This window comes from Mustela lutreola, chromosome 9 (genome assembly GCF_030435805.1).
Source record: "Mustela lutreola isolate mMusLut2 chromosome 9, mMusLut2.pri, whole genome shotgun sequence".
Lineage (NCBI taxonomy): Eukaryota > Metazoa > Chordata > Mammalia > Carnivora > Mustelidae > Mustela > Mustela lutreola.
This window is the reverse complement of record NC_081298.1, coordinates 71,858,156-71,884,765: the sequence shown is the minus strand read 5'-3', so window position 1 is coordinate 71,884,765 and position 26,610 is coordinate 71,858,156. Positions and strand designations below refer to the sequence as shown.

The 26,610-nt window shown below is 38.5% G+C and overlaps 3 protein-coding genes across 12 annotated transcripts in view; 1 reads left to right on the top strand and 2 right to left on the bottom strand.

The window, feature by feature from the left end:
• MRPL30 (mitochondrial ribosomal protein L30) overlaps positions 1–22,024 on the bottom strand; it is a 27,673-nt gene extending 5,649 nt beyond the window's left edge. Inside the window, exons 1-3 of one of the 5 annotated variants that reach the window (XM_059134727.1) lie at positions 21,900–22,024; positions 3,900–3,977; positions 1,641–1,721 (exon numbers count right to left, since the gene is read on the bottom strand). In XM_059134727.1, the coding sequence (XP_058990710.1) occupies positions 1,641–1,721; positions 3,900–3,950 (132 nt within the window). In that variant the 5' untranslated portion in view covers positions 3,951–3,977; positions 21,900–22,024. The other 4 variants (XM_059134725.1, XM_059134726.1, XM_059134729.1 and 1 more) reach the window with 4 other exon arrangements.
• MITD1 (microtubule interacting and trafficking domain containing 1) lies at positions 8,878–26,485 on the top strand. Of its 6 annotated transcripts, none has more exons than XM_059134719.1 (8): positions 8,878–9,111; positions 11,520–11,621; positions 13,372–13,508; positions 13,589–13,675; positions 14,585–14,700; positions 15,582–15,642; positions 16,834–17,019; positions 26,350–26,485. In XM_059134719.1, exons 1-7 carry the CDS (start codon positions 8,961–8,963, stop codon positions 16,933–16,935), a joined length of 756 nt encoding a protein of 251 aa, XP_058990702.1. In that variant the 5' UTR covers positions 8,878–8,960; the 3' UTR covers positions 16,936–17,019; positions 26,350–26,485. The 6 variants fall into 6 exon arrangements, with proteins under 6 accessions (XP_058990702.1, XP_058990703.1, XP_058990705.1 ...); XM_059134720.1 differs by lacking the exon at positions 26,350–26,485 and adding an exon at positions 21,894–22,030; XM_059134721.1 differs by lacking the exons at positions 16,834–17,019; positions 26,350–26,485 and adding an exon at positions 15,747–15,961 and having other exon boundaries at positions 8,880–9,111.
• On the bottom strand, positions 25,432–26,610 carry LIPT1 (lipoyltransferase 1). Its single transcript, XM_059134718.1, has one exon. It carries the CDS (start codon positions 26,608–26,610, stop codon positions 25,489–25,491), a length of 1,122 nt encoding a protein of 373 aa, XP_058990701.1. The 3' UTR covers positions 25,432–25,488.

The window sequence follows — 26,610 nt, the reverse complement described above, 5'->3', positions numbered from 1 at the left end:
ATGTTCCTCATAGGATAACTGTATGAATTACAATGTATACATTCTAAATAAAACTAAAACTAACAATAACAAAACCGAACAAAATATGATACAACTAAATAATGATGTATCCAATAGGATACAATGCTGCCATTAAAATGTGGTCTACTATCTTAGCAGCTACTAACTTTGAAGAATGGCCACAAAACATTCTTAAACAAAAAAATAATAAAAAATAAAATCCATACAACCATGTGTAATAGGATTTTTTTTAAAAAAGATTTTATTTATTTGAGAGAAAAAGAAGAGATAGAGAGCATGAGCAGAAAGAAAGGGAAGAGGGAAAGAGATGCAGACCCCCTGCATGACACAGGACTGAAACCCCAGGACCCCAGGATCATGACCTGAACCAAAGTCAGACACTTAACTAAGCCACCCAGGCACCCCTGTAGTAGGCTCTTGGATTTGTTTCATCTGTACCAAAATACACAGGTTTGTATTTATGATACATTACATAAATACTGATTCTAAGAAATCATGTTATACACACACACACACACACACACACACACACTTAGGTACCTGTAAAGGTTTCAAAGATACTAGATTAAGAATTATACCTCCTGGGGATCACACGCACAAAAGATGGCACTTTAATCAAAAAGCGTATAATTCAGGGGCACCTGGGTGGCTCAGTCGTTAAGCATCTGCCTTTGGCTCAGGCCACAATCCCAGGGTCCTGGGATTAAGCCCCGCATCGGGTTCCCTGATCAGCAGGAAGCCTGCTTCTCTCCCTTCCACTCCCCCTGCTTGTGTTTCCTCGCTCACTATGTCTCTCTCTGTCAAAAAAAAGGGCATATAATTCAATCATGAAAATAATATTGCAGAAACTTATCTGCTAAGAGGTTCCCACTATATTGCTAAATGAAGAAAGCAACTAGAAAAACATTATACATGAGATGATTCATATCTTTAAAAATATAAAACAGAAAAGGATGTGGTAGCTGTGGTAGGTGGGATTAAGTATGCTTTTCAGTTGTTATTGCTTGTTTGGATTTTCTAGGTGCTTTGAAGAGACCCAGGGTGAGAAGAATGGTGGAAGACAGAGGATGGGGCAGGCATCCCAAAGAGAAGGAGAGAAGAAAGAAAGAAACAGTATAAAGAGCATGGAATACTTGGGAAAATATGGCTAATGTAGGAAAAAAAACCACGAAAAGCAATGTAGCTTGTATTTTCCGAAAGAATGGTATGTACAGATAAATCTAGCAGAGAAAACTCAAAGATCCCAAGTTGCAATATTCGATATAGAAGTGAACACAGAGCCATATGTCTGAGCAGGAAGAAGACTCACTGTTTTCTGAGGACAATGGTAATACGAAAACACAAAATATTAAGGCAAAAAACCATAAGCAGGAATAAAGAGATTCCAGAATGATAAAAACCTACTACTACAAAGGCCAGTAGTACATTTAAAAAGATAAAAAAAAAAATCATTATTTAGATAAATTCTACCATGTTTTGTTTAAACTCTACCCTACCACCAACCTCCACAAATTACTTAACATAAAAGTTTTCAATATTACAAAAGCAGGTACCTTTTAAAACATCACCTGCTAAAAAAATAGTAACGTTCACCCCCTTCTCCCAACCCTTATTCTTACTTTATCTGGAATTCTTGACTTGGTAAATTTGTGACGAATCCAATCCATGTAAATAAGAGACTCCATACCTTTTGTCATCATCTAAAACATGATATAAAACATTTCTTTAAAGAACTCTGTCTAGGGCAGAAATCCATACCTACCAATTTTTAGGTGACAAGTCTGTTTTTACCTAACCTATAATTATCAAACATTTATCTCAGCCCCTTAGCTGAAAGAATATATTCATCTTACCACTAACATTAGAAAGCAAAAAGCACATACAGATTTTCTGTTTTTTTTCCAAGATTTTATTTAAATTCCAGTTTGTTAACATAGTGTACTCTTAGTTTCAGGTATAGAATTTAGTGATTCCTCACTTACTTACAACAGCTGGTACACACTGCAAGTGTCCTCCTTAATTCCCATCACCCATTTAGCCCAACCCCTCCCCTCCAGTAACCCTCAGTTTGTTCTCTAGAGTTAAGTGTCTGTTTTCTGGTTTGCCCCTCTTTTCTCATTTCCCCTATGTTCTTCTGTTCTGTAACTTAAATTCCACATATGAGTGAAATAGAGACTTCCTGACCAGGGGTGCAATATTTTTCTGTAAAGGATCAAACAGGAAGTTATTTCCAGCTTTGGGGCTGCATGGTTTCCACTGCCAAGTCTCAACTCTGCTAATGGGGGACAAAAGCAACCCAGAACAGTATGTAAATAAGTGGGCGTGGCTACTTCCAATAAAGCCTGATTTATAGAAGTAGGTGGTGGACTGAATTCAATCTGCAGACGGTGGTTTCCAACTCCTGCTCTATACAATGTGGAATAATAATCTTCAACAATACTCTGTAAAAAGAAATGAGTTTATCGTTTTCTTTCTAATCCCTATAATGTCATCAGTCCTAGTTCCTATCTCTTTTTCCCCTTCAGCAATCTTCAGTCCTGTTGCTTTCAATTGGCTCAAGTGAAAGGATTCACTGCCAATGCTTCATATCTGGAAACTCCTCTCTGGATGGGCAATATTCACTCTCTTCATGCCTTCTCTGTCCTGCAGAGACCCATACATAATTAAAGAGTAAGTAGAAGTGAATGAGAGATGGAAAGGAAAAATATGGGCTTCTAATTCTGATTCTGCGCTTATCATCTGTAAGAAATGAGACACTTATCCTCTCAGAGAATCAACTGCCTCAGCTATTTCAAAAGGAAATAATACTAATACCACAGGACTACTTGTTATGCCCCAATAATGGGTCCATGATTAAAGGAGCGAGACTGATACAAAGCGAAGGTCAAGCAAAGCTTTATTTCGAGCCAAGCATCAAGAATCTAACCAAACGTTCGGGGCTGCACCTCTTACAAGAGAGGGCGACCCTTCTGTTTCAGACTAGCTTTTAAGGACAAAGGCCATGCGGTCGGGCCTGGCCACGCACAGGTGGCCGATGAGATTGTAACACACATAGGAAACTCCACAGTGATGCCAGGGGACCAACTGAATTACAATTTACCCTAGTAGACATTTGAACCAGCCTATTACACCTTGACTGGGATTGGCGCCCAAAGGGCGCGGCCCATACTCCTTGGTAACCAGGGAGACAGTATGCAACCCCCACTGATGGGATGTCTCCACCTGGCCTGACCCCCCTTTGTATCTGGGCTTTGTTACCTGAAGCTGGTTTCCGGGACTTGTCTCCAAGTAAATCCCTTTGGGGAAGGGGAACAGGGACAGTTTCTAAATAGGTCCTTACACTAACCTAAGGTTAAGGTAATGTATGTAAAGCACCTAACATTATTATCTATAGCCAGCAGCACACCTGTATCTAGACTCTGGCCCTCATGAACAGATTAGGCTGAGCTGCTTAATTTCTGTAAGAAAGACTAGAAGGAAATACATGAAAATATACGCATAAATGGTTTCTGGAGAGTACATTTCTTCTTTCTGCTCCCATAGTTTTTTATTTTTCTATGATTGAAAACACAATGTTTTCATAACTGAAGACAATAAACCCTTAAACTTTTAAAAAGATTAAGGGGAAATCAACATTGGACATTTTTTACCAGCATGTTCTCTAGGAAAAGACCTTTTGTGATGTCAATTCCTTAGTGATAAAAAAGCAGATAAATCATAAATAAAACTGACCCTCAAAATTAATATATATATATATATATATATATAGGAACTTGTGCAGTTTAACTTGCCTGTTTTGTTAATTACAGAAGAGAAAGAAACAGTTATTAAGGAATTAAAAAAAAAGAGAGAGAGAAAGAGAGAACTTGAACACTTACTTGGAGTCTGCCTGGGGGCCTCTGAACTATTGAGCACAAAATCCCCGCCATGAGTGTGGTGACGGTTTTCTTCTGAGGCTACGACAAGCAGAAATAGATCCATGGGTCAAATGTGTCTTGGAAATTGACAGTTAATTAACTTGGAAATCAAGTTAATTATAAACTTGATTTAAGTTTCACAGTGAAATCTTATTATTTTAATAAAATAAAGGTAAGAATTAAGTTATAACAAATATGTTACTTGGAGTTCAGCAAAACCATAGGTAATAACTATACATTAACCACATCCCATTTTTGCCAGATGAGTTAGAACCTAAGCTGACTCAACAAAAATGGGTAAAGGAGGTTATTATTATTTAAAAATATTCTTCAACAATGAGCACAAAGAATGCTTTGTTATAGAATCAGAAAATGGAAGGGCTAGAAGGGACTGAAGAAATCCTGACTCCTACAACTAGAATGAACAATCTTCTTGTGTGGAAAATGAAATATCAATCATTTACCCAAGGGCATCCAGCAATCCAAGGAGTATATGGTCTGGAGCCCAATTCTAGTTCCTAGTCCAGTGCATTTTCACTAAATCATAACCCCTTTCTGATAAAAAGCAAACCATAACTTCCTTTTTTGCTTATTTGTATTTTTAAACTATTCTTAAATTTCTATGATGTGAAGTTATGTTAATTTAGACACAAATAGTTACAACTACTATACTGATATATACTGAAAACAGAGAAGATTAGGTTTATGAAGTACATGTATATTTTGGATAGGTTATTTAATTTGTGTGCTTCAATTTTTTCCCAAAAGAAAGAATATAATACCTAACTTGCAAATGAGTTATTCTAAAACTCCTAAAACAGTATGTAGCACATAAGAAGCCCTCAATAAATGGTAGCTTTTACTAAAACAAAAACATTAAATTATTAGTTGACATTATCATGTCAACTCCTTTTCTCATTCTTATTACAAAACCGTAATAAGAATACTCTAACACACCAAAATAGGATATAATGCTGTATTTCAGTGAATCCACCAGATTCTGACTCATTCAAGCTCTGCAAGTCTTTCCTGTGATGTGGACAAAGCAATGAAGTTGTGGGAATCAATGCAAGGTGTCCCATTAAAAGAGCCAGACTTCAGAAAAATTTTTAGCTACTGAACCAGTCTCTCAAAATTAATTACGTATTCAGTTTTAGAAGAGTTAACTACCAAATCCTTAGAACCATAAAAGCAGAATTTTGTCTTGTTCACTTTCTACTCTCAGTATCTAGCACAGTATCTGATGAACAGTAAGCATCCAGTGTTTGTTTCTGAATGTCTGAATCAAATAATGGGTTAGAGCTATGATCTGCTCAACTCAGAATTCAGAAGTACATCGAAATACCTTGACTGTCATTCCTACTTCAGACCTTAAACACTATCACACAGAATATCAATTTCTAGTTCAAATCAGCATCTAGTTCAAATCATCAGCCACTGCTTGGCTGGTTGTTTATATATAGATTTTGTATCAAGGCTCTTAGAAGAGATGCTTAATTTTCCTTAGAAGCGATGCTTATTTAATCCTCCCACCATTCAATCAAATGGGTTATGAAAAAGTATTTACTTTACCATACTTCCTCCCAAGTTAAACAATATACTAATCCAACTCATCGGGCTTCACACTTTGTTACTTTTTTTCTTATCACTTAAATGTCAACAAAAGCCTCCTCAATGGCCTTCTGGCTTCCATTCCAACTTCCCTAAGATCTCTTCTCCATGGCAGCACTCATCTAATTAAAATCCTAAATCAGAGGGGCACCTGGGTGGCTAAGTGGTGAAGCCTCTGCCTTCAGCTCAGGTCATGATCCCAGGGTCCTGGAATCGAGCCCCGCATCAGGCTCTCTCCCTGCTCGGGAGGGAGCCCGCTTCCCTTCCTCTTTCTCTGCCTGCCTCTCTGCCTACTTGTGATCTCTGTCTGTCAAATAAATAAATAAAGTCTTTAAAAATAAATAAATAAATAAATAAAATAAAATCCTAAATCAGATCATGTCAACTCCTTTTCTCAAAACCTTCCAGTGAGCCAGCCTTTCTCACCATTGGATTAAGAAGTAACATATAAACAAGAGGAAAAAGCCAGAATAAATACATGTGATCCAATGACACAGATTAGAGTTTGAGCTCATGTTTAGCTAAATATAGTGATGGATAAAGAAATAATCACAGGCACGTATGTACATGTGGGTTAGCTGTTAGCTAAAATGACCAAAAAGCAATGGCATCCCAGTAGCAATGAGCATACCCAGCACCCTGATCTTGGCATTCTCTAATAAAAGATAAAATGGCTGATTGGAGGGCTACAGCAGGAAATATACAAACAAGGGCATCTTGTAGCACTAGAAAGGAACCAATCAGAAAATCAAAATGATTGGACCATGTCAAAGGGACATAGGAAAAGAGCTTCCAGTGGCTAAAGCTGGACCAATATGAGCAACAAAGTAAGTAACAAAGTATTGGCTTATAATCCAAACTATAAAATAACCATTTCCATACTCATATAAATGAAGAAGTAAATTAATGGGAGAGAACAAATCTCCCTTAGAGAATTTCAAATAACTTATGCAGATACTTCCCTCTCAAACAGGTGGAGAAAAACCACTCATCTCTTAAGTATAAGCTATGCTTAATAACTTGCTCCCCAAGTACAGTATAGAAAGGGGGAAAATAACATTGTACTAGAGGAACCTCACAAACACTATGTCTGCCAGGTGATCACGGTTAATATCAACTGTTATAAAAGTCAAGTTGATAGCATGCACACTTGATACGATGGAATGAGAATGGCACTTCTTGTCTGTGGTTTTCTTCCCCAAAACCCCTAACACCAGGCTGAGAGAAAAACATCAAATTCCATTTGAAGGACATTGTGAAAAATACTTGACCAGTACCTCGTCAAATACCTGAGTGCCTTAAAACTGTCAAGGTCACCAAAAACAAGGAAAGTGAGATACTACCATAGTCAAGAGGAGCCTAAGGAGCCATGACAACTAAATGGGATTCTGGAACAGTTAAAGGACATCTAGTAAACACTAAGAAATCTGAACGAAGTATGAACTTTGGTTAATGATGCATCAGTAGTGATTCATCAATTATAACATATGTACCATACTAATGTAAGATACTAATAAAAGGGGAAATCAGGTGTGGGGTATATAGGAACTCTGTACTATCTTCACAACTTTCCCATAAACCCAAAATTATTCTAAAATAAAAAAGTTAATTTATTAAATACCCAAAAGCTTTAATGCATGAGAGTGACAGCCAGTCCTTAACCCCCACCTCTAGGACTTCATCTCCAATCACTCTTAGTTAATACACACACTGGCCTCCTTACAGGTCCTCCAAGTTGCCAGGCAGCCATGCTCCTTTGGACAGGCTGTTCTTTCTCCTGGAATGCTCCTGATATTCATACTTAATTCTCTTAGTTCCTTCAATTCTTGGCTCAAATCTTTTTTCAGTGGGGCCTACCCTTATTCCATTATTCAATATTCTGATGGACCCCCAAATTGTCAGACTTTTTACTTCCCTTGATTTTCTTTCCATAGCACTTTTCTTCTAACACAGTTTATTAGGTTTGTTGTTTACCGTCTGTCTCCACCCAGAAACATGTTAATTCCACAAGGACAATAATTTTTATATTTTATTTTGTTTTTGGTCTGCCCTGTCTCTTCACAGAGGTATCCCAAGTATATACCTAAAACAGCACATGTCATGGACTAGGCACACAATCGGTTTTTGTTGAACTAAGTTTAATTCACCGACTTCAGAAGGAGTAACAGTCAAAAGTTATAAGTTCTAATAAAAAGTAAAGATTATTGCTAATAATAAGGCACACAACTCTTGGACCTTGAAGTAACTATACCATCTTCTACTGTACAATAACTTCTGTTGCACCGATGCAAAAGAATACATACGTCATGAGGAATATGATCCCTTTTCCATTAAAAAAAGGAAAAAAAAAAAAGAATGTGTGTATATAGAGAAAATCTCTGGAAGGCTATCAGTAAGCAAATGTTAACATACCCTTGCGGGGAAGGCTATCAAGGCGATTTTCCGCTCCCAGTTAATGTCTGAATAGCTTTTTAATTAAAAAAAACATCTATTTAACAACAAATGGAGGGGAAACACAACTGAAAATGCACAACACAGAATATCCCTTTCAATAAACCGAGATCTCTGAAGGCAATAAATGTCTCTTCTTGTAATTCCTCATGCCTATCAAGTAATGGGCAGTCCTCCTCCTCATCCGCGCCTCCTGGCAAAAGGACACAGAACAGGCCGCTATGGCGAGGTGGTGATCAAAACAGGGTTGCAAAATGACAGCTTTGGGTAAAACGGCAGATTTTTTAACTGCCAACCCTGGAAGTTTTGCCTTCTAAAATGCAATTGGGTAAGATTTTATCTTTATTAACAAAAATCAAGTTACGCTGACCCCCAGTGGGAAACCGAAATAGTAAAACAGAAGCAAAGAAACTGCTCAAACCAACCTGAACCCCCCTCCTCACTAGCTCCCGCGCCTAGGCGGCCCGGCCCTCGGGCTCCACAAACCGAGGGGCTCGCGAACTGGGAAACAGCATCCGGTCGACCGCTGGCTTTTCGCGAGGCCGTGGGACAGTACATGGGCCCAGGGCCAGTTAGGCTCCTGCGACCCGCAAACTCAGAATCCAACAGGAAAACCAACCGGCATCTCCCTAGCGTTCCCACGTACGAACTCCAAGAAAAAAGGCAAAACTTTCCGCCACTCATTCCCCTCTCACCAGCCACCGCTCAATCTGGTTCAAATCGAACCTACTCACCGAGTGAAAAGTGAACAGTTAAGAAGAGGAAGCGCCACACTCAACCCCAGCCGACACAGCGCGCACCGACGGCGAAAACACGCACTTTTCGTTCCGGCTTTGTCCCGCCCACTTACGGGCCATAAAAAAGAGCGCAAGCGCACTGGTATCACGTGCTCGCCCCCGGAAGCGCGACCGACTGGCTCGGCTCTGGTTGGGCTTGGGAGCGAAGGAGAGTTTCCGAGCTATGGCGAAGTCCGGGAGGGAGGTGGATTCCCAGAGCGTGGCTGCGTTCACCGTGTTAAAGCGGGCGGTGGAGCTAGACTCGGAGTCCCGGTACCAGCAGGCTCTGGTTTGTTACCAAGAGGGGATAGACCTGCTCATGCAGGTTCTGAGAGGTGAGCAGGGAGCCGTGGAGAGAGGAGGAGAAGAAAGGAACTGGATCCCTTTATCTGGGGGCGGAGTGAAAGTTAAAGATCCTTTCTGTGAAAGGAAGCAAATACAGAAGGTGGATATTCTACAGAACAAGTGGACTGGTTTCTTTTATATCTTTAATAGATGTCATCAAAAAAGAGGGACAGTACTCTAGACTTTTAAGAGACAGAATAAAATGTAATATATAAACTTTCATAGGACTAGTTTTGAGCAAAATGTAAAAGACTTTTGGAGCAGTTTTGGAAAGTTTGAGTATGGATTGGGTAACACTCAAATTACTGACTTCGTTAAGCAGTATGGTATTTTTGAAAACTGTCTTTGGTTTTTAGAGATGTAGACTGAAGTGTCCTGGGAAGAATTTGTCATGATGGCTGAATTTAATTTTAAGAAAAAACAAACAAACAAAAAAACAGGTGGAGCAAATGTGGCAGATCTACATGATGTAGATCTACATGATGTAGGTAATAAGGGTGTTCATTACACTATGATTACTTTTCTGTTTAGACATTTTGGTTAGAAGTAAACAAAAATAAAATCATGTAGCGGTAAAAGAAAAAACATTTGTAAGAAACATGTATACTGAATTTCAGTGGGAGAAATGCATAATTGTGGGTGGGGCAGTGAGAATTTATCTGTCCCGTAGTTATTCAATTTTGAGAAGTACCCAAACAACCATTAACAGCTAGTACAATCCCTGGCCTGTAGTAGACACCAGTAATTAGGTATTAAACTGATTTTAGACTGGTCCCTGCTCCACACCCTCTGGGGCTCCCAGTCTGGCCTAAGATCTCCCCATTGTGCCTTTTAGCGTAAGTGTTAAAGAAGCTTTGAAAAGACAGCAGAGAGTGGGGTGCTTTGGTCAGATCTGTGAAACTACAGGAGCATCTGGATGACTCAGATGGTTAAGCCTCTGACTTCAGCTGGTCATGATACTGGAGTTCTGAGATAGAGCAGCCCACTGGGTTCCACACTCAGCTAGCTGAGACTCTGCTTCTCCTTTTGCCCCTCCCCCCCACTCCTGAGTGCCCATACTCTCTCAAAATCCAACCAAAAAAAAGAACTATCTGCTTTGGGGGGCGCCTGGGTGGCTCAGTGGGTTAAAGCCTCTGCCTTCTGCTCAGGTCATGATCTCAGAGTCCTGGGATGGAGCCCCACATCCATCGGGCTCTCTGCTCAGCAGGGAGCCTGCTTCCTCCTCTCTCTCTGCCTGCCTCTCTGCCTACTTGTAATCTCTGTCAAATAAATAAATAAAATCTTAAAATAAAAATTTAAAAGCTGCTTTGGGAAAGCCCATTTGATGATGATAGTGATGGTGATGATAAAAGTAATTATCATTTATAAGTGCTGAGTGGTGGCACTGTGCGGAGCACATCAAAATCATGATCTTGTTTCATCCCTACAATTGCCCTATAAAATAGGAGGTGAGATCATCCTCATTTGCAGCATAACATTAAGCTTTTCAGTTCTACCACAATTAGTTGGGTCACAATTGGAGCCCAGAGTTTTAAAGACTCAGGTATACTGACTGCCCAAAAGACAGTGTACCCTGTTGGTCAGGTGTTGCTCTGCTAAAGTTCTGGTGTTTTAGGATTTGTTTGTTGGAACACTGCTCAAGTTCTGGCACTCTGGGAATCTGAATCAGGAGAATCACAGTTTTGCTCCAGTGTGCTCTGCTGATTCTGTGTGGAATTTAAGAAACAAACAAACAAAAAAAAAAAAGAGGGAGGCAAACCAAGAAACAGACTCATAACTATAGAGAATAAACTGATGGGAGTTTAAAAATGAAATTATTATGGAAAATATAAGCAATATCAAAAGGATGGAATGAAGAAACTAGAAGTGAGTTGATGACTAAGTTTTGGGGGGTGGGGCTTGGGGTAAGATTTTATTGATAATGTATATTTTAAAAATACCTTACATTTTTGGGGTGGCTGGGAAAATGATTGAACATGAATTATAATGGGGAAGTCTGAAAGAGAAGCTGGTTTTGTGGAAGAAAGATAGATATTGTTTGGTGTGTTTTGATTATGCTAAGATTTCAGGCTTGTGGTTGATTAGACAAAATAGTTCTCATACTCAGCTTTGACGTGTAATAAGCCCCCTTTGTCACTTCTCCAAATTTGGGGTCCCTGCCAGTGAGTCACAATTTCAGAATCTCAACTCCTATATAAAGCTGTTTCAGAGGCTTAGTGTAAAAAATGAAGGTCTTTTGTGATCAGGGCAAATTTGAGCCCATTTGTGCATTTTAGGACTGAGGCAAACCATGTCTAAGGATAGGAAATTTGTAGAAGACTTGAGAAACTGGAAATAATTCCTGTACTAATTAGAAAAACTTTTTTGGAAATTTGAGAATGTATTTTTAAATTTGTAGGTACCAAAGATGACACAAAGAAATCTAATCTCAGAAAGCAAATTACTGGCTACATGGATAGAGCAGAAATAGTGAAGAAATACTTGGATCAAGAAAAAGAAGGTAAAGGCTGATTTACAGAATGTGTCTATAAACTGTTGCAACAAAGCCCATTTTGTGCCTTGTTTCTGGCTCTGCCTTTTGGAACTCTTTGTGGTCTGGACCGTTTAAACCTAGAGATTTACTCTGCACTTCCACTTCCCTATACATAATCTATTCTTAACCTTTTTTGTGGGATCCAGGGGGGAGGTGGTTTTCACATACCCTGTTGAGAATCTGATGAGAGCTATACATACTGCAAACTCTGCATGCTGTTTTAAGGAATTCACAGATCCCCCATGAAGCTTAGTGTGAACTGCACTTGAAAGAATACTGCACAGAAATAGGGAATGTAAATCATGTATTTTATTTGTGTTTCCCGTTAGAAAAGGACCAAAATGTTGAAGTAGCTAAAGAAACTCCTGGAACTTCTTTAGGATTTTGCTTTGAATCAAAACATTTCAGGAGTTAAGTATTCCTAATGACTAGAGATGCCGTAGGTGTCCATCTCTACTTAGTAGTCTTATTTTTGGTTTCCGCTCAGGTCTTGACCTCAGGGTTGTGAGATTGAGCTCTGTGTTGGGCTCTGTGTGCAGGCAGCATAGAGGCTGCTTAAGATTCTCTCTCCCTCTGCCCCTCCCCACACCCTGCTCTAAATAAATAAATAAGTAAAATCTTCAAAAGATCCATTAAAAAAAAAAAAAAAAACCAACCCACATCAGTGGCTCCAGCCCTCAGCTGCTCTTCTTACTGTTTATACAGCAACCCCCCGCCCCCACCTTCCTAGTATTCTGTATGAGCCCATACCATGGGTGTCTCCCTCCCCGAGCTCTTCTGTTGGGTTGGAACAAAATGGTGTTTTCTTCACCCTAAATTGAAATGTACAATGAAATTTTCTTTTAGAACATGGGTGAAATATAGTACCATCAGCATTGTGTTTTGAATACATTGGCTTGAAAACTGATGCATAGTTGCTAATATTATATTTGTGGAAACATTAGGAACAGAATCCAAACTTCTGGTTTTTAAATAAACTTTAAATATGCAACCATAATATAAATTAGGAACTGCCATTAGGGATCATATTGTTAAAAAATCTTAAGGGTCTGTGATAATGAATTAATAATTACTCATTTGGAAGAAACAAAAACAATGGAACTATTTTACTGATCCTGTGGCATCCTAGTCATTGGCTTGGGTTGTTAAGAAGTGCTATAAATTTCTGCGTAAAATATTCTCTGTAAGTTCTAAGAAAGACTTCTAAATTCCATATAATACTGCATTTACATGTTTCATACTTTAGCTATTAAATTGAGGATATAAAATACTTAAATCTGAAGAGGATAAGGTAGCCCCTGAGTTCTAGCTTACGGTTCTACTCACGGTGACAGAATGTCAGCTATCATACATCTAGGCTTCTCTTGAATCAACTGCCTGGTTTATAGGATTCGACTCAAGAACATGTTCCAGGAAATCTCTGTAACTTTCCTACTTGGCCTCCATGAAGATAGAAGTCACTTACGGAATTGTTTGCCTTATTTATCTCTGCGTATAGCATCTTCTATTATCTCTCGTATATCTGTAGTAGGTATTTAGATATGTCTGCTGAGGGAGAAGTTAAGAAAATGAACTTGTACCTGATCCTGATTAATCACTGTATGTAAATATGTGTAAAAAGAAAATAAATGCTCGCTGATTTTATTATTATTTTATTATCGATCTTTATTATTATTTTATTATTGAAATTATTATTGAAACGATTATTGTTTTGTAGATGGAAAATATCACGAGCAGATTAAAATAGAAGAGAATGCAACAGGTTTCAGTTATGAGTCGCTTTTTCAAAAATACCTTAATGAAACAGTTACAGAAGTTTGGATACAAGATCCTTATATTAGACAGATTCATCAGGTAAGTGAAGTGTACAAAAGTATGATGAAATGTTATTTAAAATGTATGAGTTAATAATAACCTATCCCAATATCTTTCAGCTATATAACTTTCTTCGATTTTGTGAGATGCTTATTAAGAAACCATGTAAAGTAAAAACTATTCATCTTCTCACCTCTCTGGATGAAGTAGGTATCTGGAAGCATTTACTCTTTCTTCGTTAACTTTATTCAGTTACGAGATGTAGTTTGAGTAAGGAAAATGTGGACACATTTCAGCTAGAACTATTTCTTTGGGAATTATCTAACAATAGGCCTAAAATACCTGCCAAGAAATATTGTTGATTTTTTTCTGATTTTGTTTTACCTTGGTTTGGCCACTTTGCTAAACTCTCAGATTCAAGTAGCTCATCAGTTTAGTCTCTTATATGTTCCAGGAGATGATCACATGCCTGCACTATTGGTAGTTTTGTCTCTTCTTTACCAGTGATTATATCTCTTTTTCTTGATTTATTGTATTGGCCTTTGGGTGGATCATAGCATGATAGTGAGCATTTCCATCTTGATTTTGACTTAAATAGGAATGCTTCTAAATAAACCAGATTCCTGGGGCGCCTGGGTGGCTCAGTGGGTTAAGCCGCTGCCTTCGGCTCAGGTCATGATCTCAGGGTCCTGGGATCGAGTCCCGCATCGGGCTCTCTGCTCAGTGGGGAGCCTGCTTCCTCCTCTCTCTGTCTGCCTCTCTGCCTACTTGTGATCTCTCTCTGTCAAATAAATAAATAAAATCTTTAAAAAAAAAAAAAAATAAACCAGATTCCTAGGATTAATTTGAAAAGAAAGCAGCCCCATCTGAATAACTAAACAGCATTACTAAAACACATTTTAGGAGAAGGGACAGAATGGTGTTATGTACACATTAGAAAAAGACATTTTCACAAAAACAAGTGCTATTAAACTGCTTCATACTCTGGTTAATAGACTTTGAAACTAATATGGAATCTTTCCCATTTTAATTCACCCATGATACACATTGCACAGCTTAATAATGATTTGAAATACTAGTAACTGAACAGAAAATTGTATTTTTCCTATTAACAGGGTAGTGGGAAACAGCAGCAAAGTAGTGGTCTGCAAGAAATAAAAGAGTCACTCCAGAATCATGGGGTGCTGTTGGAAATAGAATATTCTTCTTCAGTTCATGACCGAGAAATTAGGTTAGTGTATACCAATATTTTAATTTTTATGCTGTTGAAAATACTTATTTTTATTTCTTTTAATACATTTATATAATTGTATATAAATATTATTAAAATTTTAAGTAAAGCTCAATTTTAGTATCTTTTCACTTTTGAGGAAAAAATCTGGCTTATGTCTGAGTTCATAATGGAATTCATAATGGAATAAAGTTTACGTGTTCTATTTCATGTTAGAAGAGGAAATACTTTTCTATTCAAGTAGGTAGTGTTATGGTATTGGAATAATTTTCTGGTGATAATATTTAATATTCTGATGATTTTAGTATTCTTACAGTTTATTAAATAATCTCATAGGTGTGATAGTATGCGACAGTGTCAGAAGGAAACAGTATATGCAGGTATGTTAGTAGTGTGTTCCTCTATTTAGCACAGTGGCTTTCATACATTTATAGTAACTGCACCCTTAGTTTTAATGAAAACTTAAGCACAACCTAAATGCAGAGCAGGTGAAAATGCAATGCTGTGGTTGAAGCAGAGGTCAGCATCCAGAGCTCTTCTTGCTTATGTCCTCCATCTCTAGGTAACCCCTGTAACACACTATAGTCTGCCTGAATACATGTAGCAAAACAGGAAGGTTTTGTCAGAAATCTGAAATTCAAGAGTAAGATTTAATTGAATTGTCACACTTATTACTGGCTAATCAAATCAATTCATGGTTTCTTTGGATATTTTTATTTCATTGTAGACATAGCCCATGAGTAACCCCTGATTTTGTTCAACTCATGGCACTGCAGAAAGTGATTTTCTTTGTTAGGAGGAAATGTTGCTGATGCTTGCTATACTACACCTTTGATAACTGTCTGACCTAAATTTCTGGAATATAATACTGTATTCAATAGGTTTAATAATGGATGGATGATTAAGATTGGAAGGGGACTTGACTATTTTAAGAAACCACAGGTAGGATATAGTCTTATGAGTATGTTATACTCTTTTTGTATCATTTTAACAACATGGCTGTGGGTATTTTTAATTAAAAAAAACCTCTTTTCTTCTCTTCTTAGAGTCGTTTTTCCCTTGGATATTGTGATTTTGATTTAAGACCATGTCATGAAACAACAGTGGACATTTTTCATAATAAGCACACAAAAAAAATATGATGGGTAGCAGCTTAATTTGCATTATATATTTCTATTTTAAGTGAATATTGATTTTGTTACTTTGGACAGATCATTCCTATAATTATGAATTTAACAATAAATTTTTACATTTCTACTAATTTATGGATCCATTTTTCAGTTATGTAACCAATCCTAAATGTTTTTATAAATACATTATTCAGTAGATTTACAGCATTTCCAGTCACAAGATTAATTTGAACATTTTACTAGCTTTTCTCTTATTTGACTGTTGGAGAATGAATCAATAAATAATGAGCACCAATTATGAAAATGAATTGGATATTAATCTTGCCCTGGGAATTTAGCATCTGGGAGGAAAAATCATGGATTAGAGTATTCTTTTAAGAGGCAGATGGGCTTGTGGGTCTAATAACCAGGAAAAAAATGTTAATTTTATTACAATTACGTGTCCCTGTTAGAAATTCACCAACATTCATTTATCCAGTATCACTTTACTCTGTAAAGGCAAATCAACCTGCTTAGTTATGCAGATACATTTTGCATCTTATTCAACCTTGGTTGGCACATTTGTAAAGCTTTGCAGCTTATAATCAATTGTTCGGGTAAGCTTATCCATCCAGATGCCAGTTGACTGGTTGGGGATGAAGACTAGGTTCCATGGAGATAGGCTGGGATTGGGAATAAAGGTAGAAGTAATGGGCAGTCCAGAAGCTTAAAGAATAAGGTAAGCCAGTCTGTGGAGGGAAATAGAAGTACTCGTGTTGGGGAATACATGCATATAAATATCATATCTGGAGAAGACTGAAGATTACCTTCAAGATTAAATAGTGTGTAAGACCAAAGCCAGGTAGAAGCCATGGGAACAAGGTCAGGCAGAGTGGTCCTGGGTGACTTGGACACCAGGTTTATGTTTTACCTCTGGGAGCCAGCAGTCACCTGACTTAGTTGACATAAAAGACCAACAAGGGATTCCAAAAAAGTTCCTAATGTTTTTGTTTAATATTTTCAGGTTCAGGTGCTGGTAATGCTGAATCTGAAAAGTCTCAAGCCAGTTTGTCAAGCTTTTTCATATGGAAATTCAGGGTCTCAGGAGAGCAAGTGTTGGACTTAATCAGAAGTTACTTTCTACAAAGTATTGTAGCTTATTTTGCCAGGTGCCTATCAGGATGTGGAAGTAGAAGGGCTTTTCATTCAGGTGAGAACATGTATTAGACCTCCTCCTTTTTATGTTAAAATAACCACTCTGATTTCTTCTAGAGCATGTGAATCTATCACTATAGAGATTCAGCAGTCACAACCCTATGAAATTAACTTTGGGTTAACCAACCTACATAGGGATACTGCCTAAGAGGTACTGATATTTAAGGAAGAGCACCTATCCATTATTTATAGTAATGGATAAAACAGTAATGCATCCATTATTCTAGATATTTGAAATCTATCCCCAGATTCAATTAAAACATTAGAAGACTACCATATGCAAGTTACTTATTAAATACATCAAGAAATGTGCAAGAACTGTGTGATAAAACTGTAAACTTTATGGAAGAATGTAAAAGAAAACTAGGAAAGACAATTATATTCTTGAATGGGAAGGCTTAATAAGATGTTATTTCTCCCTAATTTGTAAATTAAATGACAAAGAGACTAACACTAGGAGACTTGCTTGATAAGTTTAGAGACAAAAAGTTATAATATATATATTTTTAAAGTATGAGCATAAGAATGGACAAATCAGTGGGGTAAAGAGTCTGGAAACACCGGAGAGAGAAAGTAAATGTGTATATGGGTCCTTAATGCACAACAAAGGTATGATTCATATTAGTGGGGAAAGAGTAGACTATACAATAAATGTTTGGAAAAAAACATTAGATCTCTACCTCACATAGAGGTTATTCTGTTAAAGAGCTAATTAAATGAAAAAAGAAAATTTTTTTTTCCCCTAAGATTTTATCCATTTGGGAGAAAGAGAACATGAGAGAGAGACAGAGAGCAAGGGCAGATATATAGAGCAGGGAGCCTGATGTGGGACTCCATCCCAAGACTCTGGGATCATGACCTGACCCAAGGCAGATGCTTTTTTTTTTTTAATTAAATTTATTTATTTTTTTAAATAAACATATAATGTATTTTTATCCCCAGGGGTACAGGTCTATGAATTGCCAGGTTTACACATTTCACAGCACTCATCATAGCACATACCCTCCCCAATGTCCATATCCCCTCCACCCTCTCCCGTCCTCCCTCCCCCCAGCAACCCTCAGTCTGTTTTTTGAGATTGAGTCTTTTATGGTTTGTCTCCCTCCCAATCCCACCTTCTTTCATTTTTTCTTTTCCTACCCCCCAACCCCCCACATTACATCTCCACTTCTTCATATCAGGGAGATCATATGATAGTTGTCTTTCTCTGATTGACTTATTTCGCTAAGCATGATACCCTCTAATTCTATCCACTTCGTCGCAAATGGCAAGATTTCATTTCTTTTGATGGCTGCATAGTATTCCATTGTGTATATATACCACATCTTCTTTATCCATTCATCTGTTGATGGACATCTAGGTTCTTTCCATAGTTTGGCTATTGTGGACATTGCTGCTATAAACATTCGGGTGCACGTGCCCCTTTGGAGCACCACGTTTGTATCTTTAGGATATATACCCAGTGGTGCAATCGCTGGGTCATAGGGTAGCTCTATTTTCAGTTTTTTGAGGAACCTCCACATGGTTTTCCAGAGTGGTTGCACCAGCTTGTATTCCCACCAACAGTGTAGGAGGGTACCCCTCTCTAAGGCAGATGCTTAATTGACTGAGCCATCCAGGTGCCCTGAAAAGTTAACGCTCAACTAAATATACTAGGATAACACAAAACCCAGGAATTATCAAGGAAAGGAAAAGGCAAAAGATTTGATCATGTAAATATTGAAAACTTGAGAGAACCATAAAAAGTTATGTTGACATCAAATTTATAGCATATAAAGGGTTAATAGTACTAATACATAAGGAAGATAGCCAGATTTTCCAGAAGTGAGTTCAACCTTGCCTCCCTTAGCCTTACTAAGGACTTGGGGCGATCTTTTCCTCTCTGCTGCATTGTTTCTGCCAGTACAGACCTGCCCAGCCAAGATACTACCCACCCTATTTCTTTGTTCTTTGTGAACAAACTCCCTAAAGTTCTCTATACAGTTTTCCCCATTTCCTTACCACGTATTAATACTTCAGTGCACTTTAACCAGGCTATCCAATCATTCCACTGAAATTCCTCTTGCTAAGGTCACCAGTGACTTCCATTATTACAATATCTGGTGGGTACTTCCTAACCTTCATATTACTTGAACTTTCAGGAGTATTTGACCCAATTGGCCACTCCCTTCTTAAAATTCTTAAATTCCATGAAACATACTTTCCTTCTCCTCCATCCTGTTTTTTAAATATTGATATTCTCCTAAATTAGATATTAAGTAGAACCACTTTTTTTAAAAAAAAATCTACACTCTCCCTCACATGATTATACCAGTAATTTCTTATTGAAAAGCCACAGAAACTGCTTTTACTTGATGTAAGCAAAAAAGAGATTATAAAGATAGTGGGTAGTTCTGACCATCACCCCAAGAGTTACAGACTGGGCCTTGGAAGTGCTGCAGTGAAAAAAACCCATATCTAGAATCACATCACAGAACTAATTGTTGGTACTACTGCTGACCCTAAGGCAGCCTGAACTTTAAGTAGCCTTATTACCACTTCTGTCACTTAAATTATTGGGCACTTAAATGCTGCCATGCTTAGCACCTACACCCCAGAAATTCAGGCCCTGGTACTACTGCCAGAGAAGGGTTTTCCCCACCCTAGGTTCACTTCATCATGTTCCATTCAGAGTCTGAAGCAAGCACATCAGATTGGTCTAAGTCATGTACCCTCACCCTAGATTCAAGAGAGGCTTAGGAAGAGAGTACAGTGAAAATTTCAGTGTCCACAGAGGGGAGTGATGTTGTTTTTTAACCTCTGGAGTTCCCCAGGTGAAATTCAAAACTGGTGTCCATACACTCAGGGAAAGGAGAGACTAAAGAAAGAGGCAGACCACTCCAGATTGGTAGGTGGGGTTTAATAAGCAATGGAACTTACAAATGAGGCTTGTCTTGGGTGGCTACAAGATAAGTAATCTCCACACATGCCGTGGAGAGGTGGTCAAGAATTCATGGAGGCCTTGATGGGATACAAGTCACATACACAATCTGGATAGTCTCAGTAACATATTACTCTCTCAAAGCTGAGTCCATGAAGTGGCTTCTAGTGTGGGAGCACTGGGCAGAACACACATTCCAAGGATGGGAGGGTGTAAAGAGCCACTGATTGCCCATATCCAGTTCAGGGGTCAACTGCAGTCACATCCTTTTGACGTCTCCAACAGGTGGGTTCTGCCTTGCAGCAAGGTTTTTTAAGTTGGAGAAATCCTCAAAGAGTGAGGGGACTCAGGTGCTAAACACTTATGCTTTAAGATGAATATAAAGATTCACAAGTATCCATTTTCATGACTTAAAATACTATGTATGTGCTGTCACCTCCTAAATATATAAATTAAGCCAAAGCTTTCCTTGGAGCTGTGATCCTATAAATTCAGCTGCCTATTTGGCATTTTTTCTGGCATTTCAGAAGCACACAGTCATTTCAAATACAGGATGCTGCAACCGAACTTCAGAAACACATTCCCCCACTGGGAGTGGGATGGGAGCATCCATCCAGTTGCTCAAATAAGAAATCTAGGAATCGTTCTTGATTCCTCATCTCCTTTATCCTCATATGGGAGCAATCAGAAAATTCTGTGGACTCTCACTGCAAAACATACCTTTTCTATTCCAGGTGATGTTTGTTAAATTTCCCTTTTGGAACTTGAAGTCTTTAATCACCTTTCAACTGATGATATCCTTGCTTTTAAGAAACAAGTGGTATCAGAAAAGCATGAGTTCTTTATTGTCCCAAAGCACATCATGCCAGGTTTTTACACCTTTCTTGGAAAGCAATTTTAACACATTGCAGCAAATATGATGCATAAAAAATATGCCCATGAGAAATTTCTTCAAAATTGTTTATTTGCTATTTAATATTGCTGGAGAAGAACAGAAGGACCTGCCTATGAAACCTGACTCAAATGAAGAATGGTTAGACTGCCAATTATGTTTGTCCCAGGAGCCCCTTGAAAAGTAAAATCCTCTTCACTTATTCCACTCCCACACTGAGAGAACTAGCTACAGGCAAAACCCTGTGTGTCCACTCCTCTATCCCTCCCCTTCATCATAAAAAAAGGGGTGAAATGTGGATCCACTCAGTTACAAGAGCTCATAAGAGCTAAATTCACGTGTTAAAATCCTAACCCCCAGTACCTCAGAATGTAACTGTATTTGGAGATAAGGTCTTCAAAGAGTTATAGAGTTAAAATGATGTCTTTAGAGTGGACCCTAATCCAGTAAGATTGGTGTCCTTATAAGAAGTGGAAATTTTGACATGGATATGCACACTCAGAGGAAACCTAACAGCACCCCAGTTGGCGTTAAAGGTTAATGTGCTTCAAACTTATGCACTTCTTGCTTGCTGTCCTAAATCCAAGTTTATAGCAGTACTAACCTACTTCCTTTAAGATCCTGCACACTGAGGAACTTGAGGAACAAAGAACCAGACTTTCCAGAAGATAAGGCTTGACCACACTTAAAAATAGCCACCACTGACCAGGGGCATCCTCATTAAGAGACATATGGGAGCCTTGATTCCTGGTACAGGGGGAGGAGTCCATACTGCTTTGCAGGATATGGCTCATTGGGCTGCAGGGGCATCCTTTACTGAGAGACACTTAGGAGCCTTGATTATTGGTAGAGCAGAGGATTCTTTAAGATTTTTAGAAGACCGATGATTAACTGCTGAGCACCAACTTCTGCACATAGCACCCCTCACCATTTCCTGCACCTTCCCTTTTAAAAAGGTATTTCCCCTAGACAGGAAAGAAGGTCTCTGAGACGTTAATCTCCCCTTTTTCCACGTTGCCAACTTCTTCAATAAAGCAACCTTTCCTTTTCCACCAAGACTTACCTCTTGAGTATTGCCTTTGGAGTGGTGAGTTTGGAAATGGCCCCCTCTCTGATAACAGAAAGATGATGTGAGGATACAGCAAGAAGGCAGCTATCTGCAGGCCAAGGAGAGAGGCCACAGGAGACACCAAACCCATTCAGCACTTTGATCTTGGACTTCCTGGCCTCCAGAACTGTGAGAAAATATATTTTTATTATATAAGCCACATAATCTGTAGTATTTTGTTATGGCAGCCCTAGCAAACTAATATACACTGCTTTATTGTTTCCCTTTAAAAGGAACCAGAATGAAACCTTGTCCTGAAAATGGAAGTCATCCTTAATTTTTGACAAGGCTTAACACAATGTCAGCATCTCTCCACGGATACTGCCAGCATTACCTCTGCTGGGATTCCTGCAGTGGTCTCCTAAAAGACTTTCTGCTTTCTGTCTTCTCTTCCTCCAATCCATTCTCCACAGAGCAGATGGAAGAGTCTATAACAACTGCAGTATCGTTGCACTTAAAATAAGATCTATGTCTACCTTGGGCTGTCTGTCCCTACATGATCCGGTCTCTTTTCTCTCCATCCCCATCTTGCTCCATTCTCCCCCTTGTTCTCACACTTCAGTTTGCTTATACTTCCTTTGCAATAACCTTTTACCTGCTTTAGGGCTCTCTGAGTGCTGTTGTGTGGTAGAGTATACTTTAGAAAAATGTTTGCAATAAGATCTCTCAGACCCAGTAGTAATTTTTATAATGACTTTAACATTCCTCCCATGAAGAGGTGGTTATCGGTGTTCTCTCCTCTTGGATTTGGGTGCATGTGAGACTATACAGGTTGCTTCCAGGATAAGATATAAAAGGAAATCATTTCTGTTAGGCTTTCTTGAGTCACTTGTTCTGGGAATCCAGCTACCATGCTGTGAGGAAGTTCAGGCAGCCTTGATTAGGCCCAAGTGGAAAGGACTTGAAGCCTTCAACCCATAGGTCCAGCTGAGCTCCCAGGCAATTGCCAGCACCAACTTGCCAGCCATGTGAGCCATCTTGAAACAGGTATTTCCAGCTCTTTAGGCTGTCCTAGCCTATGCCACTGGATCATACGCATTATCCCCATGAAAGCTCAAATTGTAGATTTATGAATAAAATAAATGTTGTTTTAAGCCACTAAGTTTTGGAGTGGTTTGTTAAGAGGCAATAAATAACTGACAAAACTGGGAATGCTCTCTTCCCCATGCCACTTGGCTTGGCTGCTTCTCATTCTTCAGGTCTCCATTTCAATGTTCTCACCCTGATAGCTCTAGCTAGGTAGCCCCTATTATTGTCCGTTTTAACTACCAGGGCTTTTCTTGCCTTATAAATTATATGCTGATTTGTTTGTGTTAGGCTCATGTTTTTTAAATTCCAGTCTTGACCTAATAGTGGTGATAAAATCATTTTTAAAAGATGAAATAAAACCAAATATAAAATGTCAAGTAAGTAACTGGTATAGGATAAACATTGCATTGTAAAACTGGTTAGGTATAGATAGTATCTGTGCTAGTACATTATATAAAACATATTTTTTTACTCTAGTCTTTAAGGAGTTTGATATATAAATTGTCAATTCCTGAGCTCAGTGTCTCTTTCACTCACCATGAACATCCAACAACTACAAAGTACCTGGCACATAGTAAGCATTCAGAAAACACACCCAAAGTACTGTAGAAATCAGAGGAGTATGTGAGCGAACTATAAAAACACAAAGTGGTTGTCGGCGATGTTACTCCTTGAAGAAATTTGGCAACAAGATGTAGAGATACAACAAAACCTTAAGCAGGGATTCTGGGGAGAGAAGAGACATGAGCATGTTTATTCACTATGTCTGAGGATCCAGTAAGTGGAGACAGAAAACGTAAGATAAAAAATATAAACATTTAATAGTAGAAGGCCCAAAAAGGTTGGAAAGGACAAAGATCCAGGTACAACTAGCCTTAAGGGAAAGGTGTTATTTGAGAACGAATGAGAAATGTTGAGAGGAAGTGAGGTGCAGAAGGAGCTCATTTATGAAGGCTTCCACTGTCAAATTATGAGTCAAGATTTGTGACAAGAGGAGTAGAGTTCCGAGTGAAAGAAAAGTGGAAACACTTATGAATAAGGCTTCTGAAGCATGAGGGAGTCAATGGAGAGGAACTGAATCTGACACCAATAAAGGATAAATATAAATATGAAATTGGTTTAATTTGCATGATTATGTGAATTTTCTTCCACCATTGCCTGTCATTACTCCTATGACAGGAGTAAAAATTCAGCTGATGGGATAATAATATAACAAAGGCCATTGTAGGTCAAGAGAGAAAAGCAAATGAGAATGCTGGTAAGATAAGACAATATACTTGAAAGAATTCAGGGTTGGGTAGGAAGGGAGATGAAGCAAGAGATTTTGAGGGTTAAGAGCTTAGAAAAGTGCAGTGGGTTTAATTTAACAGGAGAGGACAGTGGATGAGAAAGTACAGCTGATACTTGAATAATGTGGGGATTAGAGGTGCTGACCATGGCAGTTGAAAATCCTCATAAAACTTTGTCTCCTCCAAAAATGTAACTAGTAGCCTACTGAACAGCAGCCTTACTAGTAACCATCAAGACATATTTTGAATGTATTATATACTGTATTCTTACAATGAAGCTAGAAAAAATGTTACTTAAAAATCATAAGAGAGGGGCCCCTGGATAGCTCAGTTGGTTGGGCGTCTGCCTTTTGCTCAGGTCATGATCTCAGGGTCCTGGGATTGAGTCCCACATTGGGCTCCCTGCCCTGCTTCTCCCTCTCACTCTGCCTCTCCCCCTGCTTATGTGCTCGCTCTCTCTTTCTCTCTCAGATAAATAAAATATTTTTTTAAAAAATCATAAGTGGGGACACCTGGGTGGCTCAGTGGGTTGAGCCTCTGCCTTCAGCTTGGGTCATGATCTCGGGTCCTGGGACTGAGCCCCGTGTTAGGCTCCCTGCGGAGCCTTGATTTCCTCGCCTCTCTCTGCCTACTTGTGATCTCTCTCTCTCTCTCAAATAAATAAAATCTTTTAAAAAAAATTGTAAGAGAAAATACATTTATAGCACTGTAAAACATCTACATGTAATTGAAACCATGCAGTTCAAACCCACTATTCAAGGGTCAACCGTATAATTAAAAGGAAGAATTTTAGAGTTTAAATTATCAGAGGTGACAAGAAGCCTGGGTTATATTCCTTAGGGGTGAGAAAAAGAACTAACTCAGAGATCATAGTGTTGAGTATCATATACACCCCCCCATGATGGTAACAAAAAGGAGCAGATATATGTGTGCTAGATGAAAAAAAAAATCATTGAAAAAAGGGGACTTAAGAAAACACAGACTAGGTGACAATTCCTAACAGTGAATAGTCACTGAAAGAGACTAGGTCTTTTTTAAGAGACTTATGATGAGGGTTCCTGGCTGGCTCAGTTGGTAGAGCATATGACTCTTGATCTCTTGATCTCAGGGTTGTGAGTTCAAGCCCCATATTGAGTGTAGAGATTACTTTAAAAAAAAGATATACAAGGTACCTTAAACATTTTATTTTCTCATAAAATTGTTAATATTAAGAAATTTATTTGGAATCACATTATTCCCTTAATTTTTTCACAGAGAATATTCCATCTATTGTGTAGTTCATCATCTTCTGGACATGTTCTATGTAAAATATTTGTTAGCATAGTAATTTCATTTGGGCAGAACTTACTGCCAATAAAACTTGAATTTAATTTGTCACATATTTCCAGTGGCAACCAATGATCAGGTGCTTCAATATTACAGATTTCAATCCTTCCATCCTTTATGTCTATAAATATTTTAATTTCCAAGTGTGACTGTTCATATAATACATTAAAGGAAGTATTTATACTAAACTTCGGAGTTTTGCCATATATCCACTCCCAGGTCTGTAGTTCTCTGGCTTTGTTATTTATTCCAGGAAACAGGGTCTCATCTGTTGGATTTATTAGATTGATATGGTTATCAATTTGATGATAAGCAGCATACTCTGCTGCAATAGCATTCATGAGTACTTCGCAGGTCAGAGTGGGATCTTTTTCCAAAAGATTTTTTACTATGGAAGGTATGCTTGCAGTGGCATTGCTCCTGATCCCTTGGTAAGGGCTCTTCAGCAAAGATGACAATGAGGTCCTATCGGTACTACATAATAAAGTGCAATGGTGATACGCAGTAGTCCGGCCAATTTTAGAAGCTGTTCCTGAGATTTTAAACTGCCCATCTAGCAAAAGGTCACATCTTTTGGTGGCCTGTATATCCAGCTGGGGTTGGACAGCATTCAGAGCCCTCACAACTAATTTTAGATTCTGCATTCTGTCGTACTTTTTTTTGGTTGTAAAGAAAGTCAAATTGATATTACCCATATCATGGTAGACTGTTCCTCCTCCACTTCTTCTCCGAGCCAGTTTCACACCTTCTTCTCTCATCAGATTCAGGTTGCACTCCTGCCAAGGATTCTGATGCCTGCCTATTACAACAGAAGGAGAATTTCTCCATAAGAAAAGAACCGGCTTGCCTTCTAGATTCACATGGTCATGGATCCAGTCTTCTACAGCCAGATTTTGATAAATATCACTGGAAACTGATTGGAAAATGAGCCCACTTTTTACTTTGTTTTTAAACCCAGCTGCTGGGACCTTGTAGTTACAAAGTAACTGGAAGCAGTTCTTCATGGAAAATGGGATCAGCAT